Source organism: Grampus griseus (assembly GCF_964374135.1).
Source record: "Grampus griseus genome assembly, chromosome: 5".
NCBI lineage: Eukaryota > Metazoa > Chordata > Mammalia > Artiodactyla > Delphinidae > Grampus > Grampus griseus.
Genome location: NC_138998.1, coordinates 50,591,534 through 50,612,451, shown reverse-complemented (window position 1 = coordinate 50,612,451; position 20,918 = coordinate 50,591,534). Strand labels below are relative to the sequence as shown.

General features: G+C 39.3%; 1 protein-coding gene across 1 annotated transcript in view; it reads left to right on the top strand.

Annotated features, from left to right (window-relative positions):
* Positions 1-495: 495 nt before the first annotated feature.
* SPATA16 (spermatogenesis associated 16) overlaps positions 496-20,918 on the top strand; it is a gene marked incomplete at its 3' end in the record, with an annotated part of 224,474 nt that continues 204,051 nt past the window's right edge. The window contains exon 1 of the mRNA XM_082655288.1: positions 496-1,119. Within this exon, the coding sequence (XP_082511414.1) occupies positions 505-1,119 (615 nt within the window). The 5' untranslated portion in view covers positions 496-504. The remainder of the gene's footprint in view (positions 1,120-20,918) is intronic.

Here is a 20,918-nt window from a genome sequence, read left to right as displayed (position 1 = left end):
CTAGAAGCCTTTCAGAGGAAGCAGCTGTGGTTTCTTTAGACTCACAAGTCTATTATGCAGGTTACCAGTATATTTTATAATGAGTTCTAGACCACCTGCCTTTCTGAAGAAATGAATATTGAGATAGATTTTTTGGGGGGTCCTTTTTTGTCCTCAGTGGCTATGCATAAGCTTTTCCTATTCAATGAGTTTGGGCACCCCATAAAAATGTTCATTCAACGTTGTTCAGCTATAGATGGTTATTTTTGAAAGACATTGTCTAAATGTGTTTTCAACAAATTCTTGGTGAATTCTGAGACTGAAACATATATTTCTCTAGTAAAACAGTCAGCAGATGATGTACGTACAGTTTTACTTTAAGGTGATAAATACCTATAATGAATTAAACAGTGTTTTCAATGAATTTGACTATAGTCTGACTAAATTAAAGCCACTGGAATTTCAAAATTTTGTTGTAATTATGTGTCTTCTTCTCACCCCTACAGGTGTTTCAGGGGGAAATCAATGGATTCAGGAAGCAGTAGGAGTTTAGAAAATACAGTAAATAGGTTCTATCCTGATGAACTTGTTCCAAAGATAAACACAAACAAGAAAATGTCCACCTTAGCAAACCCACCCAGCATCCTGGAAATGCCACAAGAGATTAAGAAAAGCTGTGGAGATAAACAGGTAGAAATCACAGCTGAGAGAATAAAAATGGCAAAGAGCATCAAAAAAAACCAAAGCAATGATTTAGAGAAAGTGGCCTTTAAACGGAAGGCAGAAGGTGAAGAAAAGCCAGCTGGAAAGAAAGAGGCAAAAGTAATAGACCTTGACAGCCCATTGATCACCATGCCTCTGCCTCATATCCCCTTAAAGAATATCATGGATGTGGAGGTGAAGTTGGTCTACGTTAATGAAGAGGACGTGAGCTATGAGTTTGTAGAGTCCTACATGTCCACTGGGAATCGGCCAACATGCCAAGCTGCTGAAATAGTAGTAGACCCTTTCCGTGTACCTAATTTCACCTTTCTGCCTCAGATTGACAAATGGCTTCAGGTAACCTTAAAGGGTGCCAGCTCTTGCTACAGACAAAAGAAATACGCCGTGGCAGCAGGACATTTCAGAACGGCACTGGAGGTATGGGATTAAAAAAAACATAGATTGGTGATGGGAAGCTGTGAAAGGGAAAGTTGTGATTACATTGAGCAGTTCTGATTATACTGTAATGAACAGCGATCATGGGGTGAAAATATTGAATGATATCAAGACTATGCAGTTCTCAGTTTACATAAATAAGATGTGCCTGCAAATTAATATGCTTGTGTGCACTTGACATACAGAAATCACCCCAAAAGCACATCTCATGCATTTTCTCTAACAAATTCTGCAGTGGGTAACATATATTAAAATGCAGTTGGTTTTGTAATTTAGATGTATACCTATAAAAACCATAAAGTTTTAGTACAGTGGTGATGGGTAGAGTATAGATTCTCTAGAAATAGGCAGTTAATGAATATACAAATTGTCCCCTTTTGATATGTAGTCTTCATGATTAAACATAACCATCTTACTTTTTAGCATGGGCTGATAATTTATGTATAATACTGATTAAAAACAAAACAACACCATTTTACCTTACCATCAAACTTCCCTTCCCTTCCCATTCTACTGAGCTTTACGAATAATTATTTTTCTCTCTGCAAGCAGGTAAGTTGGTCAATATCTTGGCATAAAGAAATAGCCCATGGGCTAAAATAAATGTGAGAATCACCAATAAAACACAAAAAAGGTCATGGGGAAAACTGCACCATCTAATGACCCACTGAACTTATAAAAGGACCAAAGTGTGTAACTAGAACTCCCGTTGGCTTGGCAACATTCGTGACTGCATATTTAATTAACTACAAAAAATAGTTCAAGCATTTTATATATGCCTGGTGGCTGAGATTTACAAAATGAGTTAAGACAAGGTGCCTCCCTCTAACAATTGGTGAGGGAAAGAAAGCAGTAAACAGTTAAATAGAGATGGCATAAAGGAGTGACTGATCCACCATGAAACCTGGGGCATGGGCAGGAGTCAGATGTGAGATGTTTGTGATGGATATTTAAAAAGTATTATTTACACTGTTACTTGCAGGTTAAAAATGACTACATCTACAATGAATTATTAATGGACAATACTAGACAATGGTGCCACTAACTATTTAAAAAGAAATTCTAGGCACAAAAAAGGAGGCCCAAAGAGACATGAAGTGGTGAGACAGTGCACAACTAGATGCATCTATAAATATATGTCCTTATAAAGGGTCATTTACACAAAGAGGCAAAGAGTGATGCACTATGTAAACTTCTGAACTATGTAAAAAGTGCCCCCAAATTAAGTTATCCACAAACCACTGAGAACCCTCTGCTGTTCTTTGAGCTAATGACCAGAAGCCACTGACTGGGAAAAGGAAGCTAAGTAAAGACTCCAGGAAGAACCGTGGGCACTTCTGCTAGGGCTATTTTCAGCTGAAATTTGGTGGTGGTGGGTGGGGCGGGTATGCAGGGCTAAAGGTGATTTTTTTTTTTTTGCGGTACGCGGGCCTCTCACTGCTGTGGCCTCTCCCGTTGCGGAGCACAGGCTCCAGACGCGCAGGCTCAGTGGCCGTGGCTCATGGGCCCAGCCGCTCCGCGGCATGTGGGATCTTCCCGGACCGGGGCACGAACCCGTATCCCCTGCATCGGCAGGCGGACTCTCAACCACTGCGCCACCAGGGAAGCCCTAAAGGTGTAATTTTATAGATAAAGGAAAAGAATCATTTTGGCAATGGGAAAAAAAGGCATAAAATAAGAAAGAACATAAAATTCAAGTTAAGCCTATATAGAAGTAAAAGATATTTGCAGTAACTGGAAGAAAATATCCGTTTTTCCCATAAAACCCAGTGTGCAAAAGTGTAAAATTTCAATCAGGTTTTAACGACCCCAAGATCTGTACTGCAACTGTACTGGAAAATGCTTGTGTTCTGACTCTGCTGTGCACATCCTCTCTCTCTCCCATTCCCTCTCCCATTCCCTTTCCCTCTCTCCCTCTCTCCCTCCCTCTCTCCCTCTCTCCCTCCCTCTCTCCCTCTCTCCCTCTCTCCCTCTCTCTGCCTCCTCCCCCTCCCTCAAGGGTTTTCAGGAAAGTGTTGGATAATGACACAAATTACTGGTAATTAACAAAAGTAATTATTTTGAGACCAAAAGTTAGCTTAGACAGCTGGCCTAGCTTTTGTCTAATTACCTTGGGAGTTAACTTTTGAAATCTTACCTAGAATGTCTCTTAATAAACCAAAGTTACTGCGAATAGAAAAGATTTTTAACCTCTTTAACTCTTTCCTCTCCTGAATTTAACTTCTCTTGAATTTAACTTCTTCAGTATTAAGTGTTCTCAGGTATTACTTAATGCATCTCTTGCTTTTCCTTAGGTCCTAACATGACTGAGTAAGATAAGATGGATGACAGAGACCAAGGCATAATGATAAGGATCACACCTGAAAGATAAATGCAACAATGAATATTTCAGTGTGTGAAGTTAGGATTAGATTTGGCTACAAGTGACAGAAACCCAAAATACCTGTGTCTAAAGCAAGAGAGAAGTTTTTGTTTGTTTGTTTTCGTATAAATGTTAGGTAGTCAAGCACCGGTATGGTATGACATGACCATCAGGTACCAGATTCTATTTTGTTCCTTAACGTGTGACTGTGACCTCTTAATCCAAAATGCCAGCTCCTGTTGGTGTCATCACGCCCACCTTCTAACCAGCCATAAGAGGGCAAAAGGAAGGAAAGAGTCACCCTGCGTCCTTCCAAGCACACTTGATGGGAAGTTGCACACACCATTTCCATTTTTTTTTTCATTGACCCGAATTTGGTCATGTGACTGCACAAAGCTACAAGGGAGGCTGAAAAATATGGTCTTTATTCCCGATGGCCCTAACATTCATGGTCACTAACATTCTAGCTGTACTTTCATGGGGAAAGCAATAATTATTAATAAAGACCTATAGGAAAAAAAATTAAAAATAAAGACCTATAGGAAAACTTAAAGGTCTGGAAATGTGCTAATCGTATTTTTCTTATTCCTATTACTGAAGAAGAAGGGGAGAATGGGTATGGCTATGGAAGGATAACTAGCAACTCTCCCATGGAGTGAGTATTACATGGGAGGCATTGTGAGGCATATAAAATGCTTGGCAACTGAGTGGTACAGAGTCAGCTGTAGAAATATACAGAAGACTGGTTGTGGTTAAAGGTAAGACCACAAAAAAAGAAACAGAAAGTAAAAACTGGGGAAAGGCCCGAGAAATTTGTGAATATTTATTAATAGACACAATAATTTCCAACTTATCTAATCAACGCATTAGAATGTTCTGCTTAAACATTAGTTTCCTTGTGCTCTTGACAAAGTATTAACTCCTTTTGTTTCTATAACATGGTCACAAACTAGACAGGTAAATTTCTGATATTTTATAAATGAAAAAGATAAAAATGATATGCAGTGATTCAGAAGATAACAGTTTAGCTTCCCAAAAGCAGTCAACTTTAATCATTTAGGATTTTAGAACACAGGAGGCATTAACTTAAATGTGCTTGATGAAATAATTTTTCTGTGCTTCCTTTTTACTATGTAAAGTTGAACCAGTTAAGTAGGTTAGATTAGTCCTTGGCTCTGTGACTAACTCATCAATCCTTGTTAAAATCAGTCATCAGACTTCCCTGGTGGCGCAGTGGTTAAGAATCCACCTGCCAGTGCAGGGGACACGGGTTCGAGCCCTGGTCCAGGAAGATCCCACATGCCGTGGAGCAAGTAACCCTGTGTGCCACAACTACTGAGCCTGCGCTCTAGAGCCCACAAGCCACAACTACTGAGCCCGCGTGCCACAACTACTGAAGCCCGCGTGCCTAGAGCCCATGCTCCGCAACAAGAGAAGCCAACACAATGAGAAGCCCACGCACCACAACGAAGAGTAACCCCCGCTCGCTGCAACTAGAGAAAGCCCGCGTGCAGCAATGAAGCCCCAATGCAGCCAAAATAAATTAATTTAAAAAAATCAGTCATCACTTGCTCTTGTGTTTGAAATCACAGCGGAAATCATACCAGATGGGCAAAAGGTACAAACTGAAGATAAAAACCATAAATTCATATTAAACCACAGTTTTATACCTAGATGCTATTACCTATAATTTTTAAAGAACTATATAAATTCACCCCCTATTAAAATAGTAGGGATTCTATAAAAAAATAAATAAATAAATATAAGACATTGGCCTCATGGGCCAATGAGGCATATTAGGCAATACACACTATTTCCAATAAATTGCTTGGCTGTCAACAAAAAGTAAGAAGAGATTAATTAATAAACATTCTAGCTGTACTTTCATGGGGAAAAGAATAATTATTAATAAAAACCTATAGGAAAACAAAGTCTGGGAATGTACTAATGGTATTTTTCTTGTCATTTATAAGTTAGCAAAGGTTCTAATAATTTTGTGGCACGCAACCTAAACCATACCATAATTTCAACCTTACTTATAGGATCTTAGTAATTGAGAGGCTTCCACCTTTTGAATTAGAACAGATCTATACCCACCCTTTAAGATTCACAGCTTCAAACAATCCCACTGCACCAGCCAAAGAAGTCAGACCACAACTTATCCCTCACCAAATGGAACTTTCAATTCTTCCAATTTCATCATGTAGGAACCCCTTCAGGGTTCCACCTTGAGGTGCTAATATTTTTCTTTTTTAATATCTTGGTGCTCCAGTCACTGATCTGTGAAGTTAGAGTAATAACTCACATTTATGGAGCTCTTTCTATGTGTCAGGTACTGTATTTTACATTCTGGGAATATTTACGTTCAATATTCCATTTCACTTTCACAATAAAAATGTGAGATGGGACTATTATTCTTCTGCTGCTAATGAGAAAACTAAGGGATAGGTAGGTTAAGTAACTTGCTCAAGGATCAACAGCTAGCAGTGGTAGTAACAGGAGTAGTTGAACCAAGGTGATCTGGTTCAGAGCTCACCACCTTAACCACTATGCCTTTGCTACTCGAAGTGAGAGTTTGCTGGAATTACAGAACTTTGGACTGTGCCAGACCTGCAGAATCAGAATCTGCATTTTAACAGATCCCAAATGGTCCTGGTACACACAGGAGTTTGAGGAGCATTACACTCTGTGAGATGCTGACACTAGACAAATTTGCCCTCCAATTAAAACTGTGCAGTTTGGTCCCCAATGGAAAATGCTCTCTGCCCCTTGCTAATTTCATAGGAAAGAATTTCCTTTTAAGCAATTTTTTCTATAACGATTGTTCAGAACTGGGGGATTTCAAGGACCTTAAAACTCTTGTTAAAAGTTGGAGGGGGGAGAGGATTGACCTTGTATTGGTATTGTACAAGAACATTGCAAAAATTACCATCAATTATCATCATTATTTAATTAAAATATGGAGCAGTTGAACACCAAAAAGATAGAAAATAGAAAGGGCATACTCTCAAAAAAGGGCATACGCTCAGAATGAAGGATATTTTTAAAATAGATTATAATTCAATTTTATGAAAAGTTGACTAAATTGTTTTTTTTTTTCATTGCCCCTTGGATCAGTAAAGTATTGGTCTGAGAACCAGCTTTTGGGAACCACTGTTCTAGAACACATTCCCTTTATGGTAAACATTAGGTATCCAGGACCACTGAACCCGCTCCAGGGCCTTCTTATGCGATTACTTCCAGTGTAATGGAATTTGGTATGAGGCAGGTCCATTTTGGAGCCCATGCAAGGGGGTTTATTTAATGAAGTAGCAAAGATATCTCATTATAGGGCAGCCTCACCTATAATTGCTCTGCTGAGAATAATTCTGTAGCAAATCTCTAGGGCATGAAAATATGGACATCCCAGAAAGCTTAATTTAAATGGATTCTAACACTGATAGTTCCTAGTCCAACATAATCAGGGAATCAAGAGTTCACCAAATTCGCTGAATGCCTGAGCTGTCTTTTTACACATCTGTGGATTTGCAGAGAGATTCAGTATGCATTTCTTAAACTACTGCTGGGGGTCCAGGCCCATTTATTTAGATAATCATCAAAACAACCCTCAAAGACAGATATTATCATTCCCATTTCACAGATAAAAAAACAAAAACAAAAAACTGATGCTCTGAGAAGTTAAAAAAACTTAAAGTGCCCCAGCTAGTTTGTGGAAGGGCTGAGGTCAAATTCAGGTGCCCTGGTTTCACATCTGGAATTCTTTACACTCTTGCTTTTCATACTTTAAAGTTTATAAAAGTTGTATAGGAATATTGTTAAAAATGCACGTGGTCTGTGGTAGAGCATCCAGATGCCTCATTTCAAATAAGCTCCCAAATGACGTCCATGCCGCTGGTCCAGGGACTACTCTGAATAGCAGAGATTTATGCCACACCACTGGTAGGTTTGTAAACACCTGCCATTGCCCATCTGGCAAATTAGCAGTAAGCACTTCGATGTATCTAGCTCACATAACCCTAGGTGGCCACAAGGATCCAGAGCTCTGATGGACAAAGCACTGAATTTGGAGTCAGATTATCTGTATTGGATACTGCTTCTGGTACCTAACTGCTGTGTGACTCTGAGCAACTTTCTGAACCTCTTAGAACACTGTTAAGCAGGAATGGTAAGAACTAATGGCCAACCACAAGGTGCTTTCACAAAGGACTGCTTGTTGGGAAACATGAGGAACTCTAAATCCATGTTCAAGTTGTCATTGTGTTACACTGTTTTGTTTTGTTTTAACATCTTTATTGGAGTATAATTGCTTTACAATAATGTGTCAGTTTCTGCTTTATAACAAAGTGAATCAGTTATACATATACATATGTCCCCATATCCCCTCCCTCTTGCGTCTCCTCCCCCCCCCAAATCCCACCCCTCCAGGTGATCACAAAGCACCGAGCTGATCTCCCTGTGCTATGCGGCTGCTTCCCACTAGCTATCTCTCTCACTTTGTCCCAGCTTACCCTCCCCCCTCCCCGTATGCTCAAGTCCATTCTCTAGTAGGTCTGCATCTTTATTCCCGTCTTGCCCCTAGGTTCTTTATGACCATTTTTTTTTTTTTTTTTTAGATTCCATGTATATGGGTTAGCATACGGTATTTGTTTTTCTCTTTCTGACTTTCTCTGTATGACAGACTCTAGGTCCATCCACCTCACTACAAATAACTCAATTTCGTTTCTTTTTGTGGCTGAGTAATATTCCATTGTATATATGTGCCACATCTTCTTTATCCATTCATCTGTCGATGGACACTTAGGTTACTTCCATGTCCTGGCTATTGTAAATAGAGCTGCAATGAACATTTGGTACATGACTCTTTTTGAATTATGGCTTTCTCAGGGTATATGCCCAGTAGTGGGATTGTGGGGTCATATGGTAATTCTATTTTTAGTTTTTTAAGGAACCTCCATACTGTTCTCCACAGTGGCTGTATCAATTTACATTCCCACCAACAGTGCAAGAGGGGTCCTTTTCTCCACACCCTCTCCAGCATTTATTGTTTCTAGATTTTTTGATGATGGCCATTCTGACTGGTGTGAGATGATATCTCATTGTAGTTCTGATTTGCATTTCTCTAATGATTAATGATGTTGAGCATTCTTTCATGTGTCTGTAGGCAATCTGTATATCTTCTTTGGAGAAATGTCTATTTAGGTCTTTAGATTCTTGACATAATTACAGTCACCTACGGGAGCTATTAAACATACATACACACACACACACACACACACAGGGGTGCCCAAACCCACCCTCAGAAAGTCTTATACAATTGTCTGAGGTTCAAGCAATGACCATGCTTGGGGTTCTGGCATTTTTAAGTTCCCAGAGCAGCTAAAACAGTTGAGAACTGCTCACACAGAAGATCCTTCTCCTTTAAAATTACCTACAATAGATGTTAACCCATGTGTGCTTTTTTGAAGGGAATTAAGAGAAGTAATATCTAAACATTCTAAAGCTATTACAAAGCATCAAGAAAAATGTGAATGTCACTGTCGTGAAAACGTACTCTTTGGAAATTTACATTTAAAACAATCTTCTCATACTCACTTAAAAAGCAAATTAACTCAATGACTACTTTTCTGTTAACACTAATAAATAGGTTGATACTAAACACCAGTCAGTGGTTAATTAGCATGTGTCTCTAAATTCATTTCATTAGTGATGACCTCACAAAAAATGAGTTACTAATCTACAGGAAGCCGAGCAAGATCTTTTCAGTGAGCAGGTTCATTTTCATAGTTTACGGATCATCGTTAGGGGTTGGATTCAAATGACAGTTAACCTTAGGGTATTTTTTTTTTTTTTTTTGCGGTACGCGGTCCTCTCACTGTTGCGGCCTCTCCCGTTGCGGAGCACAGGCTCCGGACGCGCAGGCTCAGCGGCCATGGCTCACGGGCCCAGCCGCTCCGCGGCATGTGGGATCTTCCCGGACCGGGGCACGAACCCGTCTGCCCTGCACCGGCCGGCGGACTCTCAACCACTGCACCACCAGGGAAGCCCAACCTTAGGCTATTTTTAAATGCTGTTAACTCTGTTTACATTGTTGTGAATCAGAACTCAACCAACTCACTCACTGAAGTCTTACACAACTCTAAACTGTAATTCAATTTGATGATTCCATGTGGAGGTTCACACACATTAAAAAAAAAAGACGACTCGTATCCAAATATTGGATAATGTTGCCCAACATTTCTTCCACTATCCAACTTTCTAAATTTCTTGCAAGGCTTCCAAAGCCAGATAAAGTTTAAAACAGCAATCCTCTCTCTCTTTCCCCTACCCCTTTCCAGCTTTCATACACAACACAGGGTGATGTTCAAACAGACTCTGCATGTAATGAGCAGATGAGATCCACTTAAATTTGTTCACAGGAATGTAGAACAGAGTAAGGTTGTGGTTACTCTTTTGATTCAGATGATCTAGAAGAAAGTTAGGGGAAAACTTTTATTTAATCATCTAGTTTAACACTTCGGTTGCCTCATTTGACATTCACTAAAATAGAGAAGACTTTCTTTCCACCTGAGAGATGATTCTGTTTCTATCAGAGAACAGGATGTAGATAGGCAGGGTGTAATAAAAAAGGGGAACCAAATTTTCATTACACTGTCTCAGTATGGTTTCATTATTTTGAATGAATTGTTATGAGTACTGAGAACACTGGATTCATATATACTTGAAGGCCGCCACCAAAATATATTTTATATCCAGAAATAACTTCTGGAGTACTTGCTTTGGGATATGATGATGATGATTCAAATTATGCTGCTAATCTATGAGTAATTGATCATTGATTTTGTGGGATACGTTTTGCTAAGAAATCAACCACAAATTATTAAGTGACAACTTTCTCACTACTTTCTGTCAACTTGTTGGGTGATGTTGGGGTAAGATCACATTATACGACAGGGATTTGGTTCTCAAGGAACTTAGATTCAAGCTTTAGAGAAAAGTTCTATAACTGTAAGGAAATTAGAAATCTATCAAGTGTTCAGTGATGTGCAATGGCCGTGTAGAGCAGAGCTTTAGGATAGGAATGTTTGATGGAGTTTGTGATACACATGAGCATGAACTCGGTGGCAGGCACTTTATCTATACTAACACCTCGAATTCTCACAGTAACCCAGTGAGTTGGGAACTATTATTATTCTCTATTAAAGATAAAAATGCATAAAATACTCACAGAAATGTTGAGAGGATTTGTGGTGAATTTAAAGGTTTGAATGAACCTCAAAAATAAATAACTGGGGGCTTCCCTGGTGGCGCAGTGGTTGAGAGTCCGCCGGCCGGTGCAGGGGACACGGGTTCATGCCCTGGTCCGGGAGGATCCCATGTGCCACGGAGCGGCTGGGCCCGTGAGCCATGGCCGCTGAGCCTGCGCGTCCGGAGCCTGTGCTCCGCAACGGGAGAGGTCGCAACAGTGAGAGGCCCGCGTACCACAAAATAATAATAATAATAAATAAATAAATAACTGAATGGAAAAGCGGGTGGGAAGAGGGGACAGAAAATGAGTATGATATTGGAGATAAACATTGCTAACAGGATAGAAAACTTGAGGAAAGATGCATGAAACCTAATAAGGACAGCTAAGAGATGGGCAGGCCAGAGGAAGGCGTTATTGTGAAATAAAGGTGGAGAGATGGAGCCATATGCTGGATGGTCTTAAAAACCAGGCAGAGGAAATCGGAATTGGTATTTAAGGCAATAAGTGGGTTCTTGGATAGGGAAGTAATGATGTGAAAAAAAAAAAAGAAGGATTGCTTGAGAATCAGTGAAAAAAATATTGAATAGTTACTACTTTATCAACACTATGCTGGTTACTACTACAGGAGCTACAAGGAAGTATAAGATTTCAATCTTACAGCTCTTTATCCTTTCTTCAGTTACATCTATAATATAACTATACTGTTCTTATAGCAGACATTTTATTTGCTATGATCCAAGTGCTGATTTTGGGAGAAAACAGCCAGGGGGATAAGGGTGTGAAGGAACTAGAAAGAGAAAACTCCAGGGTAATATAGGAATGCGTAGAATGTTCCTATGGAAGAAAGTGCAGGGCAGAATAGGGAGAAATAAACCTAGAAGAGCTAGCAGGTTGCCAGGGGTCCATGCATACCTTGTCAAGATCTTGGACATTATTCAGTAAATAACAAGCGGCCTCCCAAAAGCATTACTGTGGGGAATGATGGTGTCAATTACATATTTATTTATTTTTGCTACATCACTCTAGTGTATGTAGAGAACAAAAACAGTGCTCAATCTCTGGGTTCTATCTTATTACTGGGTTCTGAAATCAGTTTAATGGATTGTGACCAGCATTATGTTTAACTTATATCAATAGAATAGAAATACAATAGAAAATATCAGAGTTTATGAAATACTGGAAAGTTTTACTCTGTGAAAATTTTGATCCTGTTATATACCCAGGTATATCTATATCTATCCATAAATAGAAATGTACCTAGGAAGAGGAGAGAGAAATAAATTAATTGTGCTGTCTGTCTAGCTCTGTGTGTGTTTGTGTGTCCCTGTTGTGATGTAAAATGTATTTCTTATCATGGATCTTGGTCAAAAATATTTGAAAGCCACTGGTTTAGAGGCAGATTTAAGAGGGAGAAGACTAGAGGCCATTAGCAGGTTATACCATGACAATCTTGATGAGAAAAGTAAAGGGCAGAACCAGATAAGCAATAGTAAGTATAAAGAGGAGAAACCAAAATGAGGGAGGGAAGAAAGGAAGGGAGGGAGGGAAGAAATAAAGAGGAAGGGAGGGAGAAAGGAAAATGTTCACACCTTAGTGGCAGTTGAGAAACAAAGAAGCATTTTCTAAGTATCAAAGCGCCACCAACTCAGGAACCTGAGGTGAAGAAGATGAATGCAATTTTGGATGTATTTTGTGTGAAGGCTGGTGACAAGCTCAGCTGGTGCAGCACATTTGTTGCCTAGAGACAGGTAGGTAGGAAGCACAGAGGAAAGTTTATGACCAAAGATAGACATTTGGAGGAAGCATCCATACTTGATGCCACCTGAAGTGTAACAAGAAAGAGAGATGATGAAAGAATCCTGGAAAATGTGAATTACCTCTCAGATTAAGAAATAATGAGACAACATTAATTGAGAGACCTCTAAGAAGTTACTCCTCATGGACTGGAGGCTTTAGGAAAATATCTAGTTACAGAGTTTCTAAAGGTAGCATTTAGAGTGAAAAATAATCTTTGGCTGTCAAGGGTCTATGAAGAGAACAATTTTAATGGGTATCACTGCAACTCAACTAGAAAGCAAGAATAGGAGTGGACATGAGCTTAGCAAGCCCGGAGATGAAGTATCTTGGATCTGAAAAGTTAGACTAACCTTGTTCATATGTACCGTATTTAGAACATGGACTAAAATTAAGCCAGCAAAATTTATACCCTGAAATTTCAGTGACATGATCAGTCTTTGTACTCGTTATATGGTTGAGCATATGATATAATCTCAGTAATCTCTGTTAAAAGAATAAACCATCATCTGAAACTAATGCCTGATTTCATTGCTTGTAATCAAGGATGTGCTTCTAAGACACAGCCTTTCTCAATAGAGCTAACTGCCAGAAGCAATGGTGAGATTTGGAAAGGGAAGAAGTAGGCACAGTGTCTAGAACGTTTACCTCGAATGGAAGATGAGAAATGGAACAGTATTTCGAAGGGAATATAGAGTGAAGGGCTGATTTTTACTTTTTTTTAAGGATATGGACACTGGTCATGATTATATTGAAAGAGCCCTTAGAGACAGAGAGAGTAAAGGTAATGAAAAGATGATTGAAGGTGTGAGATCCCCCAAGGAAGTGTGAAAGGATGGGGGTCTGGAAACAGATGGAAATGTTAGATTTGAACACATGGAAACCTGTTCCCCTGTGATAGGAAGGAAGAGTTTTTAAGACTTGAGGGTAAGTTGAGAGAATTTTTTGATTTTTTAATTGAGTCAGAAGCAGTTGAGGAATTTGAGAAAGATTGGACAGATAGCAGAGAAAAATTAGACAAAGCCTAAATAGGGTTAAGGCAGAGGATTCAGGGATCCCTAAGAAGAGGGACCATGAATCTATAGTGAGAACAAACTGCAAAGTTATGTGATTTTCTACATTGTGTCTCTGAGCATCCACAAGTTTTCATGGACTCCGACTTGAGGTTTTGATGAAATGGATGAGAGGGCAGAGCTACTGTGATTAATGATGAGAGAATGTTTACCATGGTGGACTCTAGGTCTGGGCTGGGTAAGAAAGGACAGAACAGAGGGTATGTAGTGGCCCAGGGTCTGACAGTTAAAGAAAAGGCATTTGAGGAGAAGAGAGGGAAAGAGCTGAAAGGCTAGAAGATCTGGTCAAGGAGTAGTACTGGAGTATAAGATTTGAGAGGTTATAAGTTTCATGAGATCGGGCTGCTAAATTAGAAGAGTTCAGGAATTAAAAAAAAAAAAAAAAAAGCAAGAGGTCAGGATACAAGATGAGTCATCCACAGCTGGATACTGGATATCTGAAGTCACTCAGGATGATGTTGTGACAAAGAGCAAAGAGGAACCATAATCCAGGTGTCAACTCTTAGTAAATGTGGGGAAATAATGAGGAGTGTGTTAGGTGACAGAGAGGGTAGCACAGCCAGATGACACGGTTCTGTGATACTGTGCTAAGGGACAGGAAGGACAAAAACCTCCATGTGACACAGGCTTTAGAGGACAAGGGCTCCTTGGAGGGTCCAGCTTAAATTGAAGAACATAGAAAGAACCTCTTGGTAAAGGGTATGGGGTGATTTGTTTACAGTGGGAGGGACCATGACCCTGAGAGTAGATTGGAAAGGAAGGAAGGACAGATTTCAGAGGGAAGCCACAGAGCACAGCTGGAATGAGACTTTGGGAATGTCTCATTCAGAGGGGTTGAAACATGCTTGGAGCAGCAGGTATGAATTATCCCTCCCCTCCATTCTGACTGGTCAGTGGTCTAGCCCAGGTGTATCCACTTGTGCTCAGTCATAGAAAGCTCAGCAAGCCTTAGTCTGAAGGAAGAGAAAAGAGGGTTTTCATACCCAGCAAAGTAGAAGGATAATTTTCTTCTTTTTGTTACTCATACCTCTCCCATGTCCTTTCTTCCTATGTACAGCACTAATCAAAAAACAGTTAGGGTTATTAGAATTACTACAATGATAAATTGCTTTCATAATACATCTTTGAAGTTAATCAGCAAGGTTGTTTTTATATCTTGGCATGTTCATTTATATGTATTGGATTTTTCTCGTTTTTTGATATTTGGAATATTACTGAATAATAGTTTATGACTGCTTTAGGAGGAAACATATCAATACATATAGTGAGAAGCACACCTTTTTAATAAAAGAGTTACCTTAATTTACCTGAATGCTTAAAAAATTAATTTAAAATATTGATAAATAAGAATTCTCAGTGGCTTTATTAACATCCTGTGTGTTTGTGTGTGTGTGTGTGTGTGTGTGTGTGTGTGCACTCTGTGCTTTTAGTATACTCTATTTGGGATGTTTCCTAGAGCACTGGCTTTGAGATAGGGTGATAATTATTTGCTGGCATGTAGGATTTAAACACAACAAATAAATTATTTTAAATACCAAGCATAATGGTGAAAAATGAAAATTAATGAAACAGTCAATATTCACACTTTCTGATGCCTTCCTAAGATGTGAATGTTGAAAGCTGGTAACCTCACACCAGTTGTTTCTTCTGTTTTTATTTTAATCATTTTTTAACTTTAAAACTTCACTCAGCAATGGACCAAAAAAAAAATACTGGAAGTAGTTTAAAACAGCTCAGTCCTGATACAAATCTCAAATTAGGAATGAAGGAGATGTCCTACCATTTGTATGGGTTATGGGAGCAGCAGTCAAGTATCCACTTAAGCAAAAGAAGTAAGTAAGATATTATGATCTCTAGCACCAGAGACACATGTCATCGTAGAGTATGGGAAGCCATTGCTGGCACCAGAGGCCTGCTCAGCATTTCTGGCTCCCACAGAGTTGTCCTCAAAGATACTTTAAAGGGCTTCCCTGGTGGCGCAGTGGTTGGGAGTCCGCCTGCCGATGCAAGGGACACAGGTTCGTGCCCCAGTCCGGGAGGATCCCACATGCCGCGGAGCGGCTGGGCCCGTGAGCCATGGCCGCTGGGCCAGCGCGTCCAGAGCCTGTGCTCCGCAGCGGGAGAGGCCACAGCAGTGAGAGGCCCGTGTACCACAAAAAAAAAAAAAAAAAAAAAACTTTAAAATTGAGTTATTGTATATTTCTCTCCACTTTATTGGCATGAACACTGAGGGTGCATTCTAAAACAGTCCCTACTGCTAAGTAATGGATTCAGGCAGAATTCTTGTCAGAGGAGGTGTCCAGAGAACAGGATCTCACATGTGGTGACGTCCATTTATGGCATCATACAGTTGCTGCCACTGCCACTAGTTAATTTAGGCTAAGGAAGAATATGAAAAAATGAAAATGAACGCCAAAAGGCTTAGCTGAAGCTGGAGAGAGGTGTAGGTGGCTGTGATAGGTTTCTGACCTCCACTTAAGTGCATCCTGATGACAGTTACATGCACAGTGCAATCTCAGGTCAATCATCAGCTCATCCCCCTACACAGCATGACTATCACAAGTGGGAGGTGTGCCACTCACTGTGTTTGAATTATATATTTTAACTTTCTCACTTATTTTTTGAATAGGTAATATATTTGCATAGTTCAAAATTCAAGAGGTATAAAATAGTATGCAGTGAAAAGTCCCCTTTCTAGCCCTATCCTCCAGCCACCCAATTTCCAAATGGGTAACCTGTTTATCTTTAACACTGTTTATCTTTTAAGTTAATAAATACAAGCAATATGGTAGTACATGATATTCTTTCTGCAACTTGATTTTACTTAGAAGTAAGTCTTAGAGGCTGTTTTATATCAGCATATATTTCCTCCTCTTTATCATTGCATAATATTCTATTATATGGAAGATATCTATTCCCCACTGATGAACATTTGGATTGTTTCCAGTGTTTTGCTCTTAGAAATAGTGCTGCAATTAATAACCTTGTACGTATGTCATTTTGCACAAATGCAGGCATGTCTGCAGGACACATTTCTTAAATTAGAATCCAAGAGTTTGCACATTTGAAATTTTAATAAATATTGCCAAGTTATACTTCCATCAGCTGTGTATGAGAAGACGTAGTTTTCTTTATTCTCACCAAACCAGTGTGTTTGTCTAGGAGTGCAATGGTTTTCAATTCAAAACAAGTTTGAAAAGTACCTTTTGGGCAAATGAGTTTCCCCCTATACAATTCTGGTAATTCTTTGCAGAGTAGGAGAAAACGACTTCCCTTTCATTTGTGTTGGGTTATAAACTTGCATTAGAACTCAGTTACCATCCTTTAGGAGTGCCCATGCTGACCTGATTGGCCATTTCTTACAGAGTGAGGTAAATGTCTCTAAAATGAAGTGCATGCTCATATTTTCAAGAAGTGGGATAGTAGTTAAGCAATAACATTTAGAAAAAATATTCCTAGTCTATAAAAGTCAGAAAGCTCTTTATTAGTAGTAAGGTTCTTATATAAAAGCATAATTTCTCTTATATTTAGAGACTGTAAAATCTTTGGCACTTTAGGAATTGTGTATTATTTGAGGTTGTAACATTTTAGATTTTGATGTCGTTTCTAATGCATCAAGTCTAGCATTGTTCTCTCCTAGAAAATCCTTAGAGGAAAAATAAACATGGTAGAAGTTAATAGCTACCTAAATGTAGATTTCACTTGGAATATTCATCTAATAGGTAGCATATGGTAATGCAGTCATATTAATTCTGGATGAATTTTTCCGTATTAAATTTTGTTGAAAGTGTTACATTTTAATTACTGTCTGGTGTAAACCACTGATTTCAGATAGAAAAATAATGTGACTCCTCCTATTACATATTTACTCTAGAACAAGAAACAAAGACTGTCAATAATGGCTAAGTCAATAATGATACCCAACTTGGAAATTCCCTCTGACTGGTGGGAGTGATTTGATGGAAAGGCTGTTTTTATTCCATGACATCAGTGCTGAACTTTGAGTAGCAACTGCCTCCAGGATTACTATTCTTAAAAAAAATACCTGAAATCTATAGATGGATTACAGATACATAGGTAGATTTTAAAATTCTCTTTATTCATTCTCCATCTCTAAGAATCAAAGGAGAGGAAAAAACACTTCCCAGCCAAAAAAAAAGAAAAAAAACCAGTAGTTTTCTATTGTCCTGAAATTGCTTCCATTCAAATACTTACAGGTACAGTCTTAACTCTGATTTGCTCTGTTGTTTGTGTGCTTAAGTCAGCATTTATTAAGTGGTCAGTGTGTGCCAGCTATTTACCGACTACACCTCTTTCAGTTCTCACAACCACCCAAGGAAGTAGGATTATCATTAGTCCCATTTTGCAGATAAGGAAACTAAAGCTCTTGGAAGTCAAATAACTTGCTTAAGATCACCCTACCTGTAAGCAGTAGAGTTAGAGTCTGAACTTAGGCCTATGTGATTCCAAACATATGGTAACTATAACCACTATGTAATGCTGCCTACTTAGTAGTGGAGCCACTTTTCAAATAAAATCCTAAATAGAACCATGAGTGATATTCAAAATATTTTATAATCAACATAGCCAAATCACAGCATAATCATAAAAAGGGCACACACTAATGAACAGATGCCTACAACGAACAGCTGAATATGAGCTCAATAAATTTAGACAAATAAAGTGGAAATGTTCTGAGGCGGCTATGGAGGGCCTATGACTCACCTCTGTGGCCTGCCCATCACAGGAAGAAGCTCATTCCATCCTCACTTCCCCTTTCAACTCCCACCTCACAGAAACTGGGGTTTGGTAATAATGAAAAAAAAAAAAAAAAACTCTCATGAAGCCACATACTGTATTTATTAAAACATGAGCCAATAGAAAAGCTTATATTCCCTTTACTTGTACTCTTTGTAACTAGAGATTAATCCCTTTAAAAAATCTTTTGACTAGACCTAAGTCTAATATCTCTAGTATCATTTCATAGGGAAACCTGTCCTTGTATATTTCAGATTGGAAATATATATACCTGCTAGGAAATATATGTCTCTCCTTTATGGTCATTTACTGAATGTTCACAACTGTATACTTACAATTCCCCTTTAGCTCAAGATTACTTTCCTTTTTAAAATGTTATGTAGAGAGTATAATGTCCAAGAGGGGATTTGGCTTTTAAACATTTGATTCATTCATTTAAACAGTTACCAGGTAAACTGCACAGTGGGAAACTGGATATTATTCTTACTGTGAGAAAATCAGATAAGTATTACAGGGAAGAGTGTAAGACAAGCCTAGTAATCATGAACATTCATGTATTGGAGCCTCAATACATCAGTGATTGAGCCAGTTAGTACCTTAGTTTCTTTTCAGAAAGCACATGTGCTGGCTTACTATACAAAGAAACATAGCTAAAATAAAAGCAAAGGAACACAAGTCAAAAAGGGACTCAAATAGGGAAGGGGCAGAGGAAGTAGGACAGGAAACAGGAAACAAAGTAAATCAGAAAACCTATTCTGTGCTTACTAGGAGCCAAGGTGAAAAGGGAAAAGGAATTCATTTAGCTAGCTCACATTTACTAATTTTAAGTAATACTGACCCATAGGAAGAGATAGTCTTTTTATTACTACTGAGTTCTAAAAGAAATTTGTTATGCAGGAATCTTTATGAGGAGTATCAATACCTTTTGAGATCATTGATTTGGAAATATAAGTATACTTTTAGGAACAAGCAAAAGCAATGGCTCTCTTTTTGTCTCAAAATGCATAACTTCTGAAGGCTTTTACCTTGTGGCATTTGCATGCTTAATATAATCTTAATACTTATAGTATCATCATATACGTATTAACCTCTGGGAAATTTTTATTTTGTATTGCAATGTCAATCAACAAATTTTTATTATGTGCCTGTTCTAGGTACATTAGGCTCTGGGAATGCAGTCCAAAACAGTCATATTCTCTCCCTTCACGAGGATTCTTGTTCAGAAATAAAAAAGCAATGAAAAAAAATGTGTGTGTTCCAGTGAAGGAAGAATGAGATGCTATGGCATCTGATAACATCTAAAGCTGTGGTTCCCAGATTTTTTATTTCACGAATGAGTATGATGTTTTTTAAATGGGGGTCAATATAGGTTGCCAATATTTTATTAGCCAAGAAAAGTCATTTAAAAGAGAAAAAAAAAAGGCACTGCGGTGGACCCTTTAACAACATGGGCTTGAACTGTGCAGGTCCACTTGTATGCGAATGTTTTTCACTAAATGAGTACTTCAGTACTGCGAGGTCCATGGGTGGTTGAATCCGCAGACGTGGAACTGAGGATATAGACAGCTGACTGCAAAGTTTTATGCGGATTTTTGACTGCGCAGGAGGTGGAGCCTCTGTTGTTCAAACGTCAATGGTACAGCCTTCTAACAACATCATTTCATTCAAAGGAGACTCTAAATTAAAAATACAGGGGAGAACATAGTCTTAGAATGAAGGGCAGCTTGCCAGTGATGCGGGCCCAGGCGGCCACAGGAAGCCCAGGACACAGCATTACATTTAGTCTTCATGTCTCCATAGGCTCCTCTTGGCTGTGACAGTTTCTCATACTTTCCTCATTTTTCATGCCCTTGACAATATTGAGGAGTACTGCCCTATTCTAAAGCCTCGGAGTCTTCTGCTTCGGTTGGCAGAAGAGGAAAGAGACAGTGGAGGAGCCACGTCACATTCACAGAAACCCCAGCTTAGAGGAGTTGCCCATCCTTTTTATTTCTGGTATGGAGCAATGGAGATCACCTCTAGCATGCAGTGCTAAGGCAACATTTCCAATTTGAATATTCCATTGGTCAGGCTGCTGCAGGCAGCCCGGCTTTAGGAAGACCATCCAGGTGGCTGACAGTCTTGGTGCTCCAGCCGGGTGTCAGGCATGAGCCTCTGAGGTGGGAGAACCAAGTTCAGGACACTGGTTCACCAGAGACCTCCCAGCTCCACGTTATATCACATGGCGAAAGCTCTCACAGAGATCACCATCTCAATGCTAAGACCCAGCTCCACTCAATGACCAGCAAGCTACAGGGCTGCACATCCTATGCCAAACAACTAGCAAGACAGAAGCACAACCCCACCCATTAGCAGAGAGGCTGCCTAAAATCATAATAAAGTCACAGACACTCCAAAACACACCACCGGACATGGCCCTGCCCACCACAGAGACAAGATCCAGCCTCATCCACCAGAACACAGGCACCAGTCCCCTCCACCAGGAAGCTTACACAGCCCACTGAACCAACCTTACCAACTGGGGGCACACACCAAAAACAACAGGAAC